This window comes from Exophiala oligosperma (genome assembly GCF_000835515.1).
Source record: "Exophiala oligosperma strain CBS 72588 unplaced genomic scaffold supercont1.3, whole genome shotgun sequence".
Taxonomy (NCBI): domain Eukaryota; kingdom Fungi; phylum Ascomycota; class Eurotiomycetes; order Chaetothyriales; family Herpotrichiellaceae; genus Exophiala; species Exophiala oligosperma.
This window is the reverse complement of record NW_015622820.1, coordinates 2,664,749-2,681,696: the sequence shown is the minus strand read 5'-3', so window position 1 is coordinate 2,681,696 and position 16,948 is coordinate 2,664,749. Positions and strand designations below refer to the sequence as shown.

The following is a 16,948-nucleotide window of genomic DNA, read 5'->3' as shown; positions in this document are numbered from 1 at the left end:
ATATGTCTACAACTTCGAAACTCGAGACTTGCCATGACTCTGAACCTCTCTCAGATCCCTGACATTGCCCTCTCTCCACGCAACGGTCGCTTTCCCATTCTGCCCTTCTTCTTCAGCCGCCTTCCACGTCCATCTTGGGTATTTCTGATAGCCGATTTGCACCAACTCCCTAACCCACTCGCCAGCAGTAGGCAAGAACTTGAACATGTGCCCACTATCCGCGCCGGCCAAGATCAGGTCTTGGTACCCGGGGACAAAATCGACGACAAAATCCGAACTCGTTGTGTCCGCGCACCAACACATTGACTTGCGCACAAAGGGTCTCTCGTGGAGCGAGGCCGGGAGCGATGCCTTGACTAACCTACGAAGCTGTGCCTCGTCGACGGCTGGTGGGACCAGGGACGTTGCATTTGTTGGTGGCACCGAACACGAGACCGTCCGTGTGCCGCTTGGCGTGGCTCCCTCGAGGTTTTGGAAGTTCGTCCACCCTCCGCCGTGGCAAGCAAACTTGAGGAGATATTTACCGTCTGTTCTTGATCTTCGTGACGACCGACCCTTTGGTTCTGATGTATCGCTTTGAACACGTTCCACTGACTCGGTACCATCTTCGCGTTCTTTCACGAACAGAGGTTCCATCCAGAACCCCAGTTCGGAAAAGTTCATGACCGGCACACCCGCTAGAGCTTTGGCTTCTGACTCTGTCAATTCGAGATGAGCCACCGACCACGCCTTCGCCGTGACCTGTGAAGCCGCTGCTGATAGAACACGAGGCAAATGTGCACCCATGCATAATATAGTGAGACTCGGCTTGCCAGATGGGTGAGTATGCACCGTACCACTGGCTGCACGTACGCCCGTGACTGACTGCGATTGCGGTGATTCCGTGACAAGCGACGTGATGTGACCGTCTTCGCCCAGCACGAACTTGACACCCAAGTACAAGCAGCGCCGATACGCGAGCCGGATCGCCTGCGACGCCAGCGCGTACCCGCCATGCTTGTTCAAGTATCCTCGCCATTGCTTGTCAAAGTTGACGTTCTTCACCTGTGGTGCAGCGGTATGGATGTCGTGGGGAGTTTGAACAGCTTGAAATGAATCGTCGGGGAACCAGAGACTATCATAGTTTGCCGGCTCTCGCGGCTTCGTGAAATACTCCAGGTCCTTCTGTACGGCTCCCGATTTCGTCGCAGAGCTCGCCACTCTGAGATACCCGACCTCACTGTAACAACTGCGCCATCCGCCAACGTCGTCCGGTGCCTTCCAGAACTCTACGGCTCGCAGGGCAAGTTCAGTGTAGAAGTCATCCTCTGCGTGGCCGATGCCGTACTCGGCTCGGATGATCTTATTCAGATCGTTGCTCGCTGCATACGGTGATGGTAAAGTGGCCGCGCGGTCGAACACGGTAATGTTCTTGTATCCAGCATGGGAGAGATGCAAAGCAGTAGACAGACCAAATACCGAGCCGCCCACTATGTAGATGGAGGTCTCTGGTGCTGCGGGCCTGGGAGAAGTCATGATGTTATTTAGGGTAGAAGGTAGTAGTAGATGGAGAGTTGCCAGAGACCGGCGGGCGGGACTTGCACTTTTATATATATACTTCCTCACGCCCAACCACTACCGGTGGAGCACGTTCTCTTTATGATTTCTCTATGGATTTTGCCAGCGGAGACTATTCATCATTAATGGTGTGATGTATCACCTTAGAGCGCCTTGTTACAGTCTGTCAATTTGTGATTTAGATTATATGTTGGTGTGGTTCTTACGGCCTTGCAATGCCTATAGTTGCCACCCAACCGTCCTATTATCTCGATTACTGGTGGATATCTGGCCATTTCGGTCCTACAAAGATAATTAATGCCTTGATACCCTCAGAACCCCCAACCTTCTTCATGCCAGCTATCTAGTTTGCTATTGACAGGGGTTGACACGAGACTGTCAACTCGAGTCACTTTTCCCGCCGGTAGATTGCCTAAGTAGTATACTTGAAATTCTCCTTCTTGAAGTCGGTAATGTCCTGGAAGACTTCCACCAGATCCTCTTCGCTGGACGTCTGCTCCAAGGCAACCCTCTTCCTATTGAGAGTCAGGCAATAGAGCCAGTATGCAATCATCAACGCGATGCAGACACAGTAGCAGACCAGCATCGCCACGACACCGCCAGTATACCCTGGCGCTTGACTTTGGCGGAATGTCTGGGGACCTATTAAGTTCCCAACAGCGTATCCGATGTATAGGACGGCAAAAGATACGTTCTTCTTTGTGTGACCTGAAGTGTTGGCTTGCGCAAGGGAGATACCGACAGCATAGGGTCCAAAGTAGGTGTATACCAGGTACAAGCCGACGAGTTGGGCACCCACGGCGCTGCGAGGGACACCATAGAGAATGCCAGTGCCGATAATTGGTACGCAGCAAGCAACAATGTTAACCAGGCATCGGCGATTGTTCAACTTCGCTGCCAGCATTGAGAAGACGAAAGATGAGAGCGTAGACATGACTCCAGTGGGCATGGACAGCAAGGATGCATTGACCGGGGTGAAACCAAGGTTTGAAATGATGATACCGCTGAAAGTGGTCAAGCCGCCATTAGGGATATTGATGGCGATGTTGAAGAAGAAAATAAGCCAGGTCTTTGGGTCGATGACGGCCTCGAGGGCTTGGTCCCATTTCCAGACCTTGTTCTCAATACCAGTCTTATTTCCGGCAAGTCTCTGGACCCAGAAAACCTTCTCGTCCCTGTTCAAGAACTTGGCTTCCATTGGAGTCGCTGGGAGGTAGACGAAGACAAAGATAGACCAGAGCATTGAGATAGATCCGATGAGGAGGTAGAGGTACTGCCACTTAGCCAACGGGGCACTGTCGGGAATGTGACCGATGACCCAAGAGAGGAAACCGTTGACTACGGAGCTGGCGGCGGCAAACACCAGTGCGTTTCTGGGAGGTTGTTCATCTTTCTTGTACCAGCCCGCAATCAACAAAGAGATACCGGGGACGATGATGGCTTCGAACATGCCCATTATGAAACGGACGGCCATCATACTGCTCCAATTCTTGCAAGCCGGCATGAAGAGAGCCATGGCAGACCAGCCCATTGAGCAGGTACAGAGATACTTGGCGGATGGGAGTTTATGCAACAAGGCCGAGGATGGAAACATGCCGACCAACGCACCCAAGCTCAAAATCGAGCCGAGCCATGAGTACTGCTGGCCAACAAGGTGGGTGTCCGTACGAAGTCCGTAGATGGCTGCTGTGCTCAAGGCGACTTTGTCGACGGCACCGAGTGTAGCAGTCAAGAAGAGCTGAGATATGTTAGTTGTATTAACACGGCATCACAGGAAGTACAACACACCATGGGAAGCAAGATCCAGTCGATCTTCCGTTTGAGTCTCTTCTCCTGAGCTGCAGTAAGAACAATTTCAGTACCTGCCTCCGCAAGGAAGAGGGCTGCTTGATCTGCCTGCCTGCCACCAACATCTTTGATAGGATGCGTGGTAGTAGTCTCCGTGTTGGAGGCCTTCTCAATGTTGTCCATGACGAAGGAAGTATATGATAGAAAGAAGCGACGGAAGAAGACGGTCTCAAAGTCTGAAAGAGGCTGAAGAGAAGATTGAATGAAAGGCAGTCGAGTCGAGGGGGGCACACGACCTTTGAAATACTTTTTCGCAAGTCCGCTTGATGCTTTCTCCCTCGACAAGCTTGGTGTGATAAGACGTCCCGGTTATCGCCCCCTGTACCGCGTGCTATAGTCTAGATCAATATTGCTCCGGGATACATTTGGGGCGTGCATGTCCGGAAATCGCAAAGCACACGCGGGGAGTCTGGGGACAAAGGAGTGTTGGCAAGATAAATATTTGTTCAAGGAGAAGGTCAACACGACGACCCGAAGAAATACAACACGATCCATTTTCCGACGTTTGCCACTATTGAAGCGGATGGTTGAAGTGGAAGGTCAACACGATGGCCACTCGGATAGCACGAATGACTCTGTCTGGCTCCACCCCATCTAGACTTTGCTGAAGAAAAAAGGGTCCGCGCTCCGCAGAAACGGGAAGGTCAATACGGCAAAGGCGGGACCATGCTTCCAGAAACTGACCTCGTGCCTCTTGCCACGAGGTGGTGGGTTGAAATCGGGGAGGGGGACTCACACCATACTCTTCGTTCCGACATTCTGGGACATACACCGGGGCGTCGTATTGACCTTCCTGCTTGGAACGCAGATAACCGGTCGGCCTGCTCGAGATGTCCTTTATGTTTTATGCAATTCATTGGTTGAAAAGTCACCTATTAACATAAGATGATATAAATGGAGGTCTTCTTGGAAGAACAGCCATTTCTTCTCCTTTGGTTTCCAGAGATCAGACAGCCAAAATGGGTTCGATACAGCAGAGTGTCCCGGTCACCGGTATAAAGATTGCCATTGATCGTGGCGGAACATTCACCGATATCTGGGCTACAGCCAGCGGTCAGCCTGATCTAGTGTTTAAGCTGTTGTCTGTTGACCCTGCCAATTACAGTGATGCGCCCACTGAAGGTAAGGATGGCCAGGAAAACCATGTTCTCAAATCCATGCTGACGGTCTCAATACAGGAATACGTCGAGTTCTTTCAACATATGGCGACAGAGAGATTCCAAGAAATACGCCTTTGCCTAAGTCTAGCATTGAGAGCATTCGTATGGGAACTACTGTGGCCACAAATGCCTTGCTTGAAAGAAAAGGGCGCAGACATGCTTTCCTTGTCACAAAAGGATTCAAGGATCTCCTAGAGATTGGTTACCAATCACGACCCCGCCTCTTCGATCTCAACATCTCAAAGCCTGAAGTGCTATACTCCGAGGTGTGTGAGGTTGAGGAACGAGTGACCATCGAAGGATTTGACGAAGATGTCGATGGCCAATTCAACAGCACTGAAGCTATTCCGGGTGTCCTCGAGATGGGGGCCAATGGTCAACTTGTCAGGATTCTCAGCCCACTCAACGAATCCGCCCTAGAAGCCCAGCTACGAGACCTCAGAGCACAAGGAATCGATACTATTGCCATTTGCTTCGCCCACTCATATGCTTATCCCGAGCACGAGTTGAAAGCTGGCCAATTGGCTGTGCAAGCGGGATTTACTCACGTTTCTCTCTCATCTCAAGTGGCAGCGAATATGATCAAGATGGTACCTCGGGGCAGCTCAGCAACGGCGGATGCTTACCTCACACCCGAGATCAAGAAGTATATTGCTGGTTTCCAGAAAGGCTTCGAGGGCGGCCACCTTGACGATGTCAGATGTGAGTTCATGCAGTCAGATGGTGGTTTGGTCAGATATGATCAATTCTCGGGCCTTAAGGGTATCCTGTCCGGCCCAGCTGGTGGCGTTGTCGGCTATGCCAGGACATCATATGATGAAACCAATCGTATGGCCGTCATCGGGTTCGATATGGGTGGAACAAGTACCGATGTTTCACGATATGGCGGTACTTTTGAACACGTCTTCGAGACAACAACCGCTGGTGTGACGATCCAGAGCCCACAGCTTGACATAAATACCGTCGCAGCAGGAGGCGGTTCTATCTTGGCGTGGAAGAATGGTCTTTTCGCCGTGGGACCAGAAAGTGCCTCGTCACATCCAGGCCCTGCCTGCTACAGGAAGGGTGGCCCATTGACCGTCACCGATGCCAACTTGTTCCTGCGCCGGCTCGTACCCGAATCCTTCCCCAAGGTATTCGGGCCTCATGAGAACGAATCTCTCGACGAAGAAGTCGTGCAAGTGAAGTTCAAAGAACTCACGAAACGCATAAATGCTGAAACGGGCGGCTCACTCTCACCACAAGAGATTGCATGTGGATTTTTGGATGTTGCCAATGAAGCAATGTGCCGACCAATTCGAGCTTTAACAGAGGCAAAGGGACATGCCATCGGTAAGACTTTTACGCCTTCCCTCATCGGACTTGACTCGCTAACTACCTTACAGCAAACCATCACTTGAGCTCTTTCGGTGGTGCCGGTGGTCAACATGCCTGTGACGTGGCATCGAAGCTCGGCATCGATACTGTTGTCATTCACAAATACTCCAGTATTCTTTCTGCCTATGGCATGGCTCTGGCCGATGTCGTCCAAGAGGTTCAAAGGCCATGCAGTCAGGTGTATTCCTCGAAGTCGCGACAAACTCTGTCAGACGCTTTCGAAACTATGAAGTCCCAAGTCAAGTCCAAGATTGCCAGCCAGGGTATGGCCGAATCCAACATCGACTATGAGTACTACTTGAACATGCGATACCAGGGAACTGAAACATCCATGATGACTATGGAGAAAGAGGGATCGGATTTTAAGCAGGAGTTCCTGAAGCGTCATCTGCAGGAGTTCAACTTCATCTTTCCCGACGATCGGCAGATCCTCATTGATGACATTCGAGTTCGTGCAATCGGTAAGAGCAAGGCAACCATCGGTGGAACGGCCGAATTGGCTCACGAGCTCAACACCTTGAGCTTCAAGGAGCCCAAGCAGGCCCCCAACGCGAAGAAGATGGTGTATTTCAAGAAGCAAGGAAATGTCGAGACTCCAATCTACCTCCTCCACGATCTCGTCCCCGGCACTGTTGTTAAAGGTCCTGCAATCATCATTGACGCCACCCAGACTCTTCTTGTTGTTCCGGAAGCGCAGGCAAAGATCTTGTCGTGTCATGTTGTCATCGACATCATGTCTGCCATGAAACAAGATTTGTCCAGTCATGCTGTTGATCCTGCAACACTGAGTGTTTTTGGTCACCGCTTCATGAGTATCGCCGAACAAATGGGACGTGCTCTGCAGAACACCTCAGTGTCTCTCAACATCAAAGAGCGTCTTGATTTCTCCTGCGCCATCTTTGGACCTGATGGTGAGTCACCTCGGTCTTCTGAATTTTGTGAGGGAGCTTTACTGATATTGATCTAGCCGGCTTGGTTGCCAATGCACCTCACGTTCCCGTCCATCTGGGTTCCATGAGCTATGCAGTGAAGTATCAGCACGAGCTTCACAAGGGTAAGCTGACACCTGGAGATGTTCTGGTTTCCAACCATCCCTCGTCAGGTGGTACACATCTACCAGACATCACTGTCATCACGCCCGTTTTTGATGCTCAGGAGAAGGAAGTCGTGTTCTACGTTGCTTCTCGAGGCCATCACACCGATATCGGTGGTCTCGGTGGCACATCCATGCCTCCAAACTCTACAGAGCTGTGGCAGGAGGGTGCCGCAATCCGCTCATTCAAGTTGATCCACAACGGTCACTTCGATGAGGAGGGAATCACCCAGATCTTGCTGGAGCCTGGCAAGTACGAAGGGTGCAATGGTAGCCGCAGGCTCAGTGACAACCTCTCGGATCTCAAAGCACAAGTCGCTGCGAATAACAAAGGGTCCACTCTGGTCAAGGCCTTGATGGAAGAGTATTCTCAGGAAATCGTGCACTTATACATGGCTGCGATCCAGCAGAATGCGGAAATTGCCGTGAGAGCATTCTTGAAGAAAACCCTGAGTGAGCGAGGACCGGTTCTCTTGGCCCAAGATCGCATGGACAATGGCTCTTTCGTGAACCTAAAGGTCAGCATATCTGAAAATGGCAGCGCTGTCTTCGACTTCACAGGCACTTCATGTGAGATGTTCGGTAACATGAATGCGCCCCCAGCAATCACACACTCAGCCCTGTTGTACTGCTTACGACTGCTTATTGGCACTGAGATCCCCATGAACCAGGGCTGTCTGGCACCCACAGAGGTTATCCTCCCCACGGGATCATTCATCAACCCATCCGCGGGAGCGGCTGTGTGTGCTGGAAACACGCAGACATCGCAGCGCATTTGTGACGTTATCATGCGTGCATTCGAAGTTGCCGGTGCATCTCAAGGTTGCATGAACTGCCTGGGATTCTTCGGAGAAGGTGGCCGCGATGCCGAGGGTAAAGCTCTGGCAGGTCACGCCTATGCCTTTGGCGAGACCATTTGCGGTGGATCTGGTGCTACTGCCACTGCTCACGGTGCCAGTGCCGTCCACACTCACATGACAAACACTCGAATCACGGATCCAGAATCTCTGGAAAAGCGTTACCCCGTCATTCTGCGCGAGTTCTCTATCCGTACCGGCTCCGGTGGGAAGGGAATGCGATGCGGTGGCAACGGTGTGGTCAGAGACATCGAATGCCGCGCACCACTCAAGTTCAGTGTCATCACTGAACGCCGGATCACCTCACCTTACGGAATGCATGGCGGTGAAGATGGAGGCCGCGGTGGAAACTACTGGGTGAAGAAGAACTCGGACGGCACAGAGCGATGGATCAACCTCGGTCCCAAGAACATGGTGGCTATGCAGACTGGCGACCGTTGTGTTATTCAGACACCTGGAGGAGGTGGCTATGGTCGAATTGATGCCCAGTCGAGCGAGGAGCAGACACAGCAAATAGCAAAGGTGCAATACCCTCGGGCTATGGGCAGTGTGGCTGCCTTTGCCACGACACAGGCAGAGGCGTCGTAGATGTTAGATGGCGTATATACCCCTTTGATATGAGATAGACTGACTATACAAAAATCGTAATTTGGTACGGAGTATGAGATACATGTTGACTGACTTGGGTGTAGTGATGCTAAACGTCTCTCTTTGCGCTCTCAAGTATTGCCACTAAAGCAGCATCACTTTCTTCCCACAATTGGGTCTTTCCGTATCGGCAGAATCCGGGGATGCTCGGGCCTTGGCGGAAACCCAGGAAAGATATAAAAGCCATCAATAGCCGAGGACATGCATGTGCAACTTCCCGTCACCAGGATGGCTGTAGGTTGTTCAATACCTGCAAAAGAGGAGGATACACAGGTTAACAGTGCCTATACATCCCAGAAACCCCCTGCACAGTACAGCGCTCTTGCTTGGATCTACTTTCTTTGACTTGTGCACCTACGAACCCAACTCGATGCACAAAGCACTGCGGCGGCAACCATGGACTTGTACCAAGTGCCTGCGCCGACAGAAACGACTCAACTCCACAGCTACTGGCACAGCTCCAGTGCAAGATCATGTCTTTGCTTCTGCCTACGTTCATTCGTCCTCGTCACGACAGAGCGATAATGCTCAACTACGCGAAGTCTTCAATGAGCGAGTTAGCTGGCGGACATCCGAAAAGAAGAGCTCGGGCTTGATAGGGAATAACCAGTTGACCAACCCTCGAGGATTTAAGACATTTGCAGAGAAGTCTGTGGCGCAATGCAAGAGACTGGTCGAGAGGACGCTGGCTGCCTCCACAGTCGAGCAGTACAGAGCAATACCAAAAGATCTCGATAGACTTAGTGATCTACTATGTCGGGTCATAGATTTGTCTGATTTCATCCGGGGCATACATCCAGATGCTGCTGTTGCTGCGGCGGCCACGGCCTCTTATTCTCTCATGTTCCAGTATATGAATGAATTGAACACAACCACTGGGCTGAACAAACAGTTGCAAAAGGCATGGGACATGCCGGAAGTTCGTTCTCACTGGACTGAGGAGGAAAGAATGGTGGCCAAGTTATTGATGAAGGACTTTGCAAAATCGGGAATAGATCTTCCCGACAAGCAAAGAAAACAGTTTGTGTCATTATCGAACGAGATTGCACAGATTGGAACAGACTTCGTTAATCAGATGGAGCACGCCCGAGACCATATCTCGTTTTCTACTCAACAACTACAGGGTGTTGATCCGCTGCTCATCAGAAACATGAAGACTTGGGATCGGGCGCAGATACCGGTGTACAGTCCAGCTTCCAAGATGATACTGAACTCAGCGAACGACCCTGCGACCCGGAAACAAATATATGTTGCCGAAAGGACAGCATCACGCTCAACCGTGCGGAAACTCGAGCAACTTCTCCTCCGTCGTGCGGAGCTAGCTAAGCTGACAGGCTACGACAGCTACGCTCAGATGACACTGGCCGACAAAATGTCCAAGACACCCGAGTCCGTGAGTAATTTCTTGGACTCTTTGAACGAGAACAACCGGCCACAGGTCCATAAAGAACTTGCACCGTTATTAGAAATCAAGCGAAAACTTGATCAGGGAGCTAAGTCAGTCGACCCTTGGGATCATACCTATCTCCTGGCAAGATTGGCGCAAGCTGAAGCCAGTGCTGGTCCTCGGACTTCCAGATCACGTCTCCAGGAAAGTGCCAGTGCGTACTTCTCCCTGGGTCATGTCATGCAAGGACTCTCAAACTTGTTCGAGTCTCTCTATGGGGTTCGTCTTGTGCCGAAGGAAAGCGAGCCCGGCGAGGTCTGGCATCCAGAAGTCAAGAGACTGGACGTGTATACAGATAAGCAGCAACATATCGCTACTATGTACTGTGATTTATTTTCTCGCCCAGGGAAGCTTCCCAATCCTGCGCATTTCACGCTTCTTTGCTCAAGAGAAATCTCAGAGGAAGAAGTGCGAGAATGCCAGGAAAGGAACGAGCCATTGAACAATGGTATGCCGACCTATCTGGGGTCTAATGCAGTCTCTGGCGCAACTGCTCATCACCAAATCCCTATCATTGCTCTGGTCTGCGGCTTTCCAGACCCGAGCTCATCTGCAGGCCCTTCACTGTTGTCGGTGCACAGTGTTACCACATTGTTCCACGAAATGGGTCACGCCATCCACAGCATCTTAGGACGAACAACCTTGCAAGGCATCTCTGGCACACGATGTGCTACGGATTTCGCCGAGCTTCCGTCTGTGTTAATGGAATATTTTGCAACAGATGCATCGGTTCTCAAAATGTTTGCCCGTCACTGGCAGACTGGGGCAGTCATTCCGGACGACATGATCACAGCTTTGGCGGATGACAGAACGAAACAAGCTGTGAGAACTGGGGCTTGGAATAATGAAAGCCAGATTTTGATGGCAATCCTAGATCAAGTGTACCATTCCGAGGTGCCGGTAAAAGCACTGCAGATTGGACACTACAACTCCACCGCGGCTTACCATGATGTTTGGAACAAGTATGGGAGTGTTGCCGAACCGCCCGAAACGGCGTGGCAAGGCTTCTTTGGACACTTATACGGCTATGGTGCGAGCTACTACTCATATCTATTCGACAGAGCAATTGCACGTCAAGTCTGGCGAGTCGTGTTTAGAGACGGTGCTGACGGAGGCGCTGTAGACCGATCGGCTGGGGAACATTTCAAACAAGAGGTTCTTCGCTGGGGAGGCGGCAGAGACCCATGGTTATGTCTTGAAGGACTTATGGGAGAGGGTAGAGGCGTACTAGCTGAAGGCAAAGAGGAAGCCATGTTGGAGGTTGGTAGATGGGGAGTCGGAGCATCGAGTGAGGGTTCAATGTGAGAGTATCGAATTGAACCTGTTGAAGATGAAGTCCATTGAACAAAACAATATGTGAATGAAATGACCAGTGTCCTTCAGTGTCATGAATGAATTTATCGGTGCCAACGAGTGTACAGCAGCAGTAGTACTTACGGAGTAGACAGTCGTAGTAAGGTCAATACTCCGTACTCCGGTTCGCCGGACTCGGGATTCGTGTTCGTATTCGTATTCGCCGCCCGCTTACTAAACATTGAGATGATATTATTTCTACCCACGGCGGGACGATCACTCTTTTCAGCATCTCCTCCGCCAACTCTTCTCATCATCCTCGTAAACAAAAATCATCTCAATCGAAGACCGTCCAATGCAGGTCGTCTGGGAGGCAGACACTGCTGCCTTTGCAAGTCGGAAGCGAGCTGCACGGGCGTGCGTACGATGTCGCGCTGCCAAAAAACGCTGCCACCACACCTTTCAGCGTGCTCCGGAACAACAGGCACACTCGGATGGCCTCAAGAGAGTCCTTCCCAATCTGACTCACAAGGAACCGATCCGGTTTGTTGGCGACCTCAACCCGGAGTCGATCCTCACCGACCTGTCATCTCGTGCCAAAGGTGGCACACGCATAAGCCGTGTTGGCACCTGGGTTGAAAGGTCCCGCCACCCGCACGATGAGTTCCCTCCAGAGGACTTGGGCCCGCATGTGCGTTCGTGTAACAAGACGCCCATCAACGTTGAGAAATACGGCAAGTTCGAAGGTGGCCGCCGCGTACTCACTGGCCATCAACGGAATTACTTGCAAGCCGTGGGCGCGTTCAGAGTGCTGCCCAAGGCCACTCAAGATGCACTGATCCCGACATTCATCTCGTGTCTGGATGGCATCCTGCCGATCTTGTACGGACCCAAGCTGCTGAAGGAATGGACCGATGGTTGCTGTTCGATATTCCTCATCCAGGCCATATGTCTGGTCACCTGCAAGACAGAGGAGGCGGCTCCCTTCCTTCGGCTTTACGACGATGGACCACTTCTCGACCCGATACCGTTCGCGAGAAGTCTACATACCGGTCTCGACGCAGCCATGAAGGCAGACCTCGAGCCGGACCGCGTCACCAAAATCCAAATTCTGACATTGATGCATCTGCACAACGACGGACCCGGTGGTATCGAAGAATCCTCTCTGAATCTTTCCCAGGCCATCCACGACGCCTGGTCAATAGGGCTGCACATCCTCACCCCAGGTCGCACGAACAAAGATCAATTCAGCATGCTCTGGTGGACGATATGGGCTTTGGACAAGTTCAACGCCTGTCTCGGTGGCCGCCCCATCATGATTGCGGACCGTGACATCGACATCTCGCCGCCTCCGCTCGAGGACGAGCCAAAATCACAAGTCATCACCATCTGGCTCCGTCTCGGCGATCTACTCGACAAGGTGATCGAATTCTATCGCCCTACCGCCAACCCGGACGATACAGGCTGGGAGACAGAGTTCCCTACATTCGCATCATTGGTTTCAGACATTGACCTTAGCGCCCATCCGCAAGGTGAACAAAGTATGTTGCATCTTTTCAGCGTTCCCCCCATATCCTTTCTTCACATGGAATTTTCGCCTCCTGGGTTTTATTTTCCATTTTTTGAGCAACAAGACTGACCACCCCCCCTAAAAGACATCCTGGAAATCTGCTATCTCGTCATTGCCATTCTGTCATGTCGCGTAGGCGGTCCCACTACACCAAGTTACGCCCGACGCATCAGCGCCGCCGACCGCATCCAACAGCTCGTCTCTGGCGACGGACACAAACACATCCCACCGTTGCCTCTGGTCCCGTACGCCGCCGGGCTGAGTTTGACAGTGGTGTATCGCTGTCTCAGAGACAAAGCCAACATCGACCTCGAACGTGCCAAGGCCGACCTCGCCACGCGCTGCGAGACGCTCGAATCCCTCTCGACGTCCTGGTGGACGGCCGACGCCATGGCCCGCCTCGGTCGCAAGGCCCTCGCGTCTCTCCAGCAGCCCGGGGCGGCAAGACACTCGGTCGCCGGTATCCAGAACGACATGGACGCAGAAGTGTCGGTGTGCAAGTACGGTCCGTTTGACAAAAAGGATGGTCACCACCACCACAACAGCCATGGCGGCCATCACCAACAAAAACAAAAGGCAACAGCCCACAAGAAGCCCGGTGCCTCGGCCGGCGGGAACGCACTACACGTCTTGTCCGACGTCGCGGCTACACGCACGCCTGGCACTTTCACCTTCACCTCTTCATCCGCCGCCGCTCACAATCATAATCTCCACGCTGTACAGCCACACGCCCTCCCACCTACACCAAACTCCTCGGGCCACCACTTTGTCTCACCGTCGACAACAACGTCGCACGCGACGTACCATCATGCGGCACACCACACCGGTACACAATCGACAGATACAATGACACCGCTCGACGCATCGCCTTCTTCTCATCGTTTTGATAACGCCGCCGCCGCCGCCGCCACGATGCCGCAGTCCTCAGGTCTTGGACAAGATCAAGGACACCTTTCTGTCTCCCCGTTCGACCAGTACCAATACCAATTCAATGATTTGGACAACTTGTTCGAAGGCTTTTTTGATCTCAGTATGCCTACCATTTTCCAGGATCCATTGTTTGACGGTGACGCGTTCATGAACGCAGATCTTGGTCTAGGTGGATTCGACGACGGCGACGTCGTCGTCGACGATGCAGCGGCAGCTGATGACGCTACCATGACCGGTGTCGGTGTCGGTGTGGATGTCGATGCCGGTACGTACAACGCGGCGTCAACAGCAGGGCCAGCGTCATCATCGACCAGACCCACACGTCTGAACAACACGAACTCGACCTCGCAGAGTCAAGGAAGCAACATGCTCTATTCAGAACTCAAGTTCAAGAATTGATTGGACGGAAGACACCCAATAAAGAAAAGAGGTGGACACTATACTCTGACCGTCACAGAGATTGACGGATTTGATGAATTTATTCATACATCGAGAAAACTCATAACAGCGGGAATACTAGCGAGGGTATTGACGGACATTCACGGCGACGAGTAACGAACATGGCGCAGTACTGACAGGGAGGTATATGTGGTCACTTGGTACAGGAATATACAACTAATGTTTTTACATTGAGCGAATGAACAACAAATCACTTACTTACCTGTTGAATCCAAAATTAACCCTGTCTCGACAATCGTCATCTTAGTGTGGACATATTGGTGGCTTTGACTTGATTCACCGATACTGGGTAACGAAAATTGTAAACTACTCCGTATTGAAAACACTTTCTGTCATGGGATGGCGAGGACCGACAAAAGCAAGAGACAAAAGCAAGACACTCAGGACAGCATGAATACTTTCTAGTAGTTCCCAAAAAAAGTCTTCATGATTTAGATAAAAACTGCCTATCCGGTAGGAGCCTTCTCGTGTGGTTATTCATTGCTGCGGTGGTATCGAGTCTCGGTGAATTTGATATGGTACATAACTCAGGTTTCTTTAATTTTTTTGGAGACTCTGTAGTTAATTTCATTCTACTCCGTAGTGGTTTTACAATTCGTCATGTTCCTGAGGACCACCGTCATCAGTATCGGCCACAATGGTCTTAGCGGCGTCAACTGCTTCGCTGACAGCGCTCTTGACGGCTTCCTTCACACCAGAACCAGCTTCTTCGGCGACAGTCGTTGCTGCCGGAGCAGCCTTGGCCATCGTGTCGCTGGCGGCAGACGAAACACCTTCCATCGCATCCTCGTCGTCGCTCTTGGCGGCCAGTCCGTCAACGCCGTGCTTTCCGCTATCGCGGATGAAAGCTGCAAGGTCCTCAAGGGTTCGCGATCCAGAATAGTCGACTGGGGAGTCCTTGGCACCAGCTGGGTAGAGCTTGATGGTGGGGAAGCCGGCAATCTCATCGGGCACATCGTTCTGAGTAGCATCGATCTTGGCGACAGTGACCTTGGAAGAAAGATCGGAAGAAGAATACAGCTCGGCCAACTTCTCGTAGGTAGGAGCCAGACTAGATGGACATTGGTCAGTACAATGCATTTTCGAGGGGTTCAGGGGGGCGGAAGTCTTACGCTTTGCAGTGTCCACACCATGGGGCATAGAATTCAACGAGAACGTCCTTGGAGTCGTCCAGAACGATATCCTTGTAGGTGTGAGCGACCACAACCTGGACCGGACCTTCTTGCTTGTCGGGGATTGGCTCGGACTTGATGCTGGGTTCAATCTTGCCGTTGACAAAGTCCTTGACGAATGCACCAATCTTCTTCTCGGTAAGAGAGGTGCCTTCGAAGGGGTATTTTTCATTCTTCACAGTCTCCTGGATCGCGAAGGATGGGAACTTGTCGGTGGGCAGGTTGAGGTTGCCAGCGTGGGCGCCGAAAGCCTTCGCGTCGATGGTTGCAAAGTTGATCTTGCCCTTGTATTTCTCGGCCACTGGTCTCAGGGTTTCGGCCAGGGAAGTACGTTCTTCAGGAGTTTCGGCGAAGATGTAGGCGAGAGGGATACCGGCCTGTTGCATGAATTAGTCTCGTAGCTGGATATCCGGGTGTGTCACACTTACTGCCATGTAGCCAGCATATGTTTCTGGGCCAACCTCACCGACCAAGGGTGTCGATGCAGTCTTGATGAATTTGGTGATGGCCTCCTCTTCAAAAGTCTCACTAAAGGTATTCTTTCCTTCGTCAAAGTCCTTGTACAGGACTACTGCTGGTTGCTTGACACCCTCGGCCTTCGCGACGGCAGCGTCGTTGACGGCGCCAAAGATGTATTCGTCTCTCAGAGACTCGGCGAGTGCGGTATAGGTTTGGTTTGACGTTTTGTCGTCAGCGGAAATGTAAGCTACCACAACGACCTTGTCGGTGGTCTTGAACTCCTCGAGTGTGTCAGAGGTGAGAAGAGATACCGCGGGTAGTTGCTGCTTGGTCATGTATGAGACGATTCTGCCAGCCTTGTTAAACCTTCCGAGGTGGCCTTATGCATTCTGTAAGGCTCTACTTACGCAGGGGCTTTCCTCGCGCCGGGGTATGGCTTGATGTTTTCAAGGCCGCGGAAGACTTTGACAGTAGGATAGCCTTCAACGCCATAGTCCTTGCACAGCTCTCCTTCGGCAGTGCAGTCAACCTTGACCAAAGGAATGTTCTTCTCTTTCAGTGTTGTGGCGGCCTCCTCGTATTCTGGGGCGAGGGCCTTGCAATGGCCACACCAAGGGGCAAAGAACTCTGCGAGAACTAGATCGTGCTCGGAGACAAAGTCTTTGAAGTTGTCGGTCTTGAGGTCGTGAACGTCGCTTGCTGATACAAGCCTAGCGAGGGCAAGGCTGGCCGCAGCCAGGGAAGCGAAGGTGCGCATTATGATGGATCAAAATTAGTGACGGGGTATGAATGCGCAGGGAAAGGAAAGAGAATAGAGAAGGTGTTGCAAAAAAGAAGATGAGCAGTTTGAAGGACAGATAATGCGTCGCCTCAGGGGATTTTTATGGTGAGCAGACTCGGGCCTCTCAGCGACAATACAATGCGGCAACCAGTGAAGCAAAGATCCGCGAGCAGTGAACAATGAGGAGAGGTGTCAACTACTCGTACAGTACGCGCCCTGGTTACCGATCACCAATTACTCCATACTGTACAGGACTCCATAGGCACTAGTCTCCCCCCTAAATGCTTTACGCAAAGT

General features: G+C 51.8%; 6 protein-coding genes across 6 annotated transcripts; 3 read left to right on the top strand and 3 right to left on the bottom strand.

The window, feature by feature from the left end:
- Positions 1-6: 6 nt before the first annotated feature.
- On the bottom strand, positions 7-1,515 carry PV06_03723 (uncharacterized protein; the record flags this gene model as incomplete). The annotated part of the gene is made up of 1 exon (XM_016404536.1): positions 7-1,515. The coding sequence occupies one exon, from the start codon at positions 1,513-1,515 to the stop codon at positions 7-9; it is 1,509 nt and encodes a 502-aa protein (XP_016265541.1).
- A 290-nt stretch (positions 1,516-1,805) lies between these two features.
- On the bottom strand, positions 1,806-3,820 carry PV06_03722 (uncharacterized protein). Its single transcript, XM_016404535.1, has 2 exons — positions 3,346-3,820; positions 1,806-3,295 (listed from the first exon to the last, which is right to left on the bottom strand). The coding sequence occupies exons 1-2, from the start codon at positions 3,526-3,528 to the stop codon at positions 1,970-1,972; spliced, it is 1,509 nt and encodes a 502-aa protein (XP_016265540.1). The 5' UTR covers positions 3,529-3,820; the 3' UTR covers positions 1,806-1,969.
- Positions 3,821-4,364: 544 nt separating this feature from the next.
- Positions 4,365-8,480, top strand: PV06_03721 (uncharacterized protein; the record flags this gene model as incomplete). Its single annotated transcript, XM_016404534.1, has 4 exons — positions 4,365-4,527; positions 4,584-5,897; positions 5,951-6,853; positions 6,910-8,480. The coding sequence occupies 4 exons, from the start codon at positions 4,365-4,367 to the stop codon at positions 8,478-8,480; spliced, it is 3,951 nt and encodes a 1,316-aa protein (XP_016265539.1).
- A 287-nt stretch (positions 8,481-8,767) lies between these two features.
- Positions 8,768-11,424, top strand: PV06_03720 (uncharacterized protein). The gene has a single exon (XM_016404533.1). It carries the CDS (start codon positions 8,911-8,913, stop codon positions 11,290-11,292), a length of 2,382 nt encoding a protein of 793 aa, XP_016265538.1. The 5' UTR covers positions 8,768-8,910; the 3' UTR covers positions 11,293-11,424.
- A 141-nt stretch (positions 11,425-11,565) lies between these two features.
- On the top strand, positions 11,566-14,694 carry PV06_03719 (uncharacterized protein). Its single transcript, XM_016404532.1, has 2 exons — positions 11,566-12,821; positions 12,936-14,694. The coding sequence occupies exons 1-2, from the start codon at positions 11,636-11,638 to the stop codon at positions 14,177-14,179; spliced, it is 2,430 nt and encodes an 809-aa protein (XP_016265537.1). The 5' UTR covers positions 11,566-11,635; the 3' UTR covers positions 14,180-14,694.
- PV06_03718 (protein disulfide-isomerase domain) lies at positions 14,653-16,812 on the bottom strand. Its single transcript, XM_016404531.1, has 4 exons — positions 16,278-16,812; positions 15,840-16,218; positions 15,352-15,788; positions 14,653-15,290 (listed from the first exon to the last, which is right to left on the bottom strand). Exons 1-4 carry the CDS (start codon positions 16,625-16,627, stop codon positions 14,828-14,830), a joined length of 1,629 nt encoding a protein of 542 aa, XP_016265536.1. The 5' UTR covers positions 16,628-16,812; the 3' UTR covers positions 14,653-14,827.
- Positions 16,813-16,948: the final 136 nt, after the last annotated feature.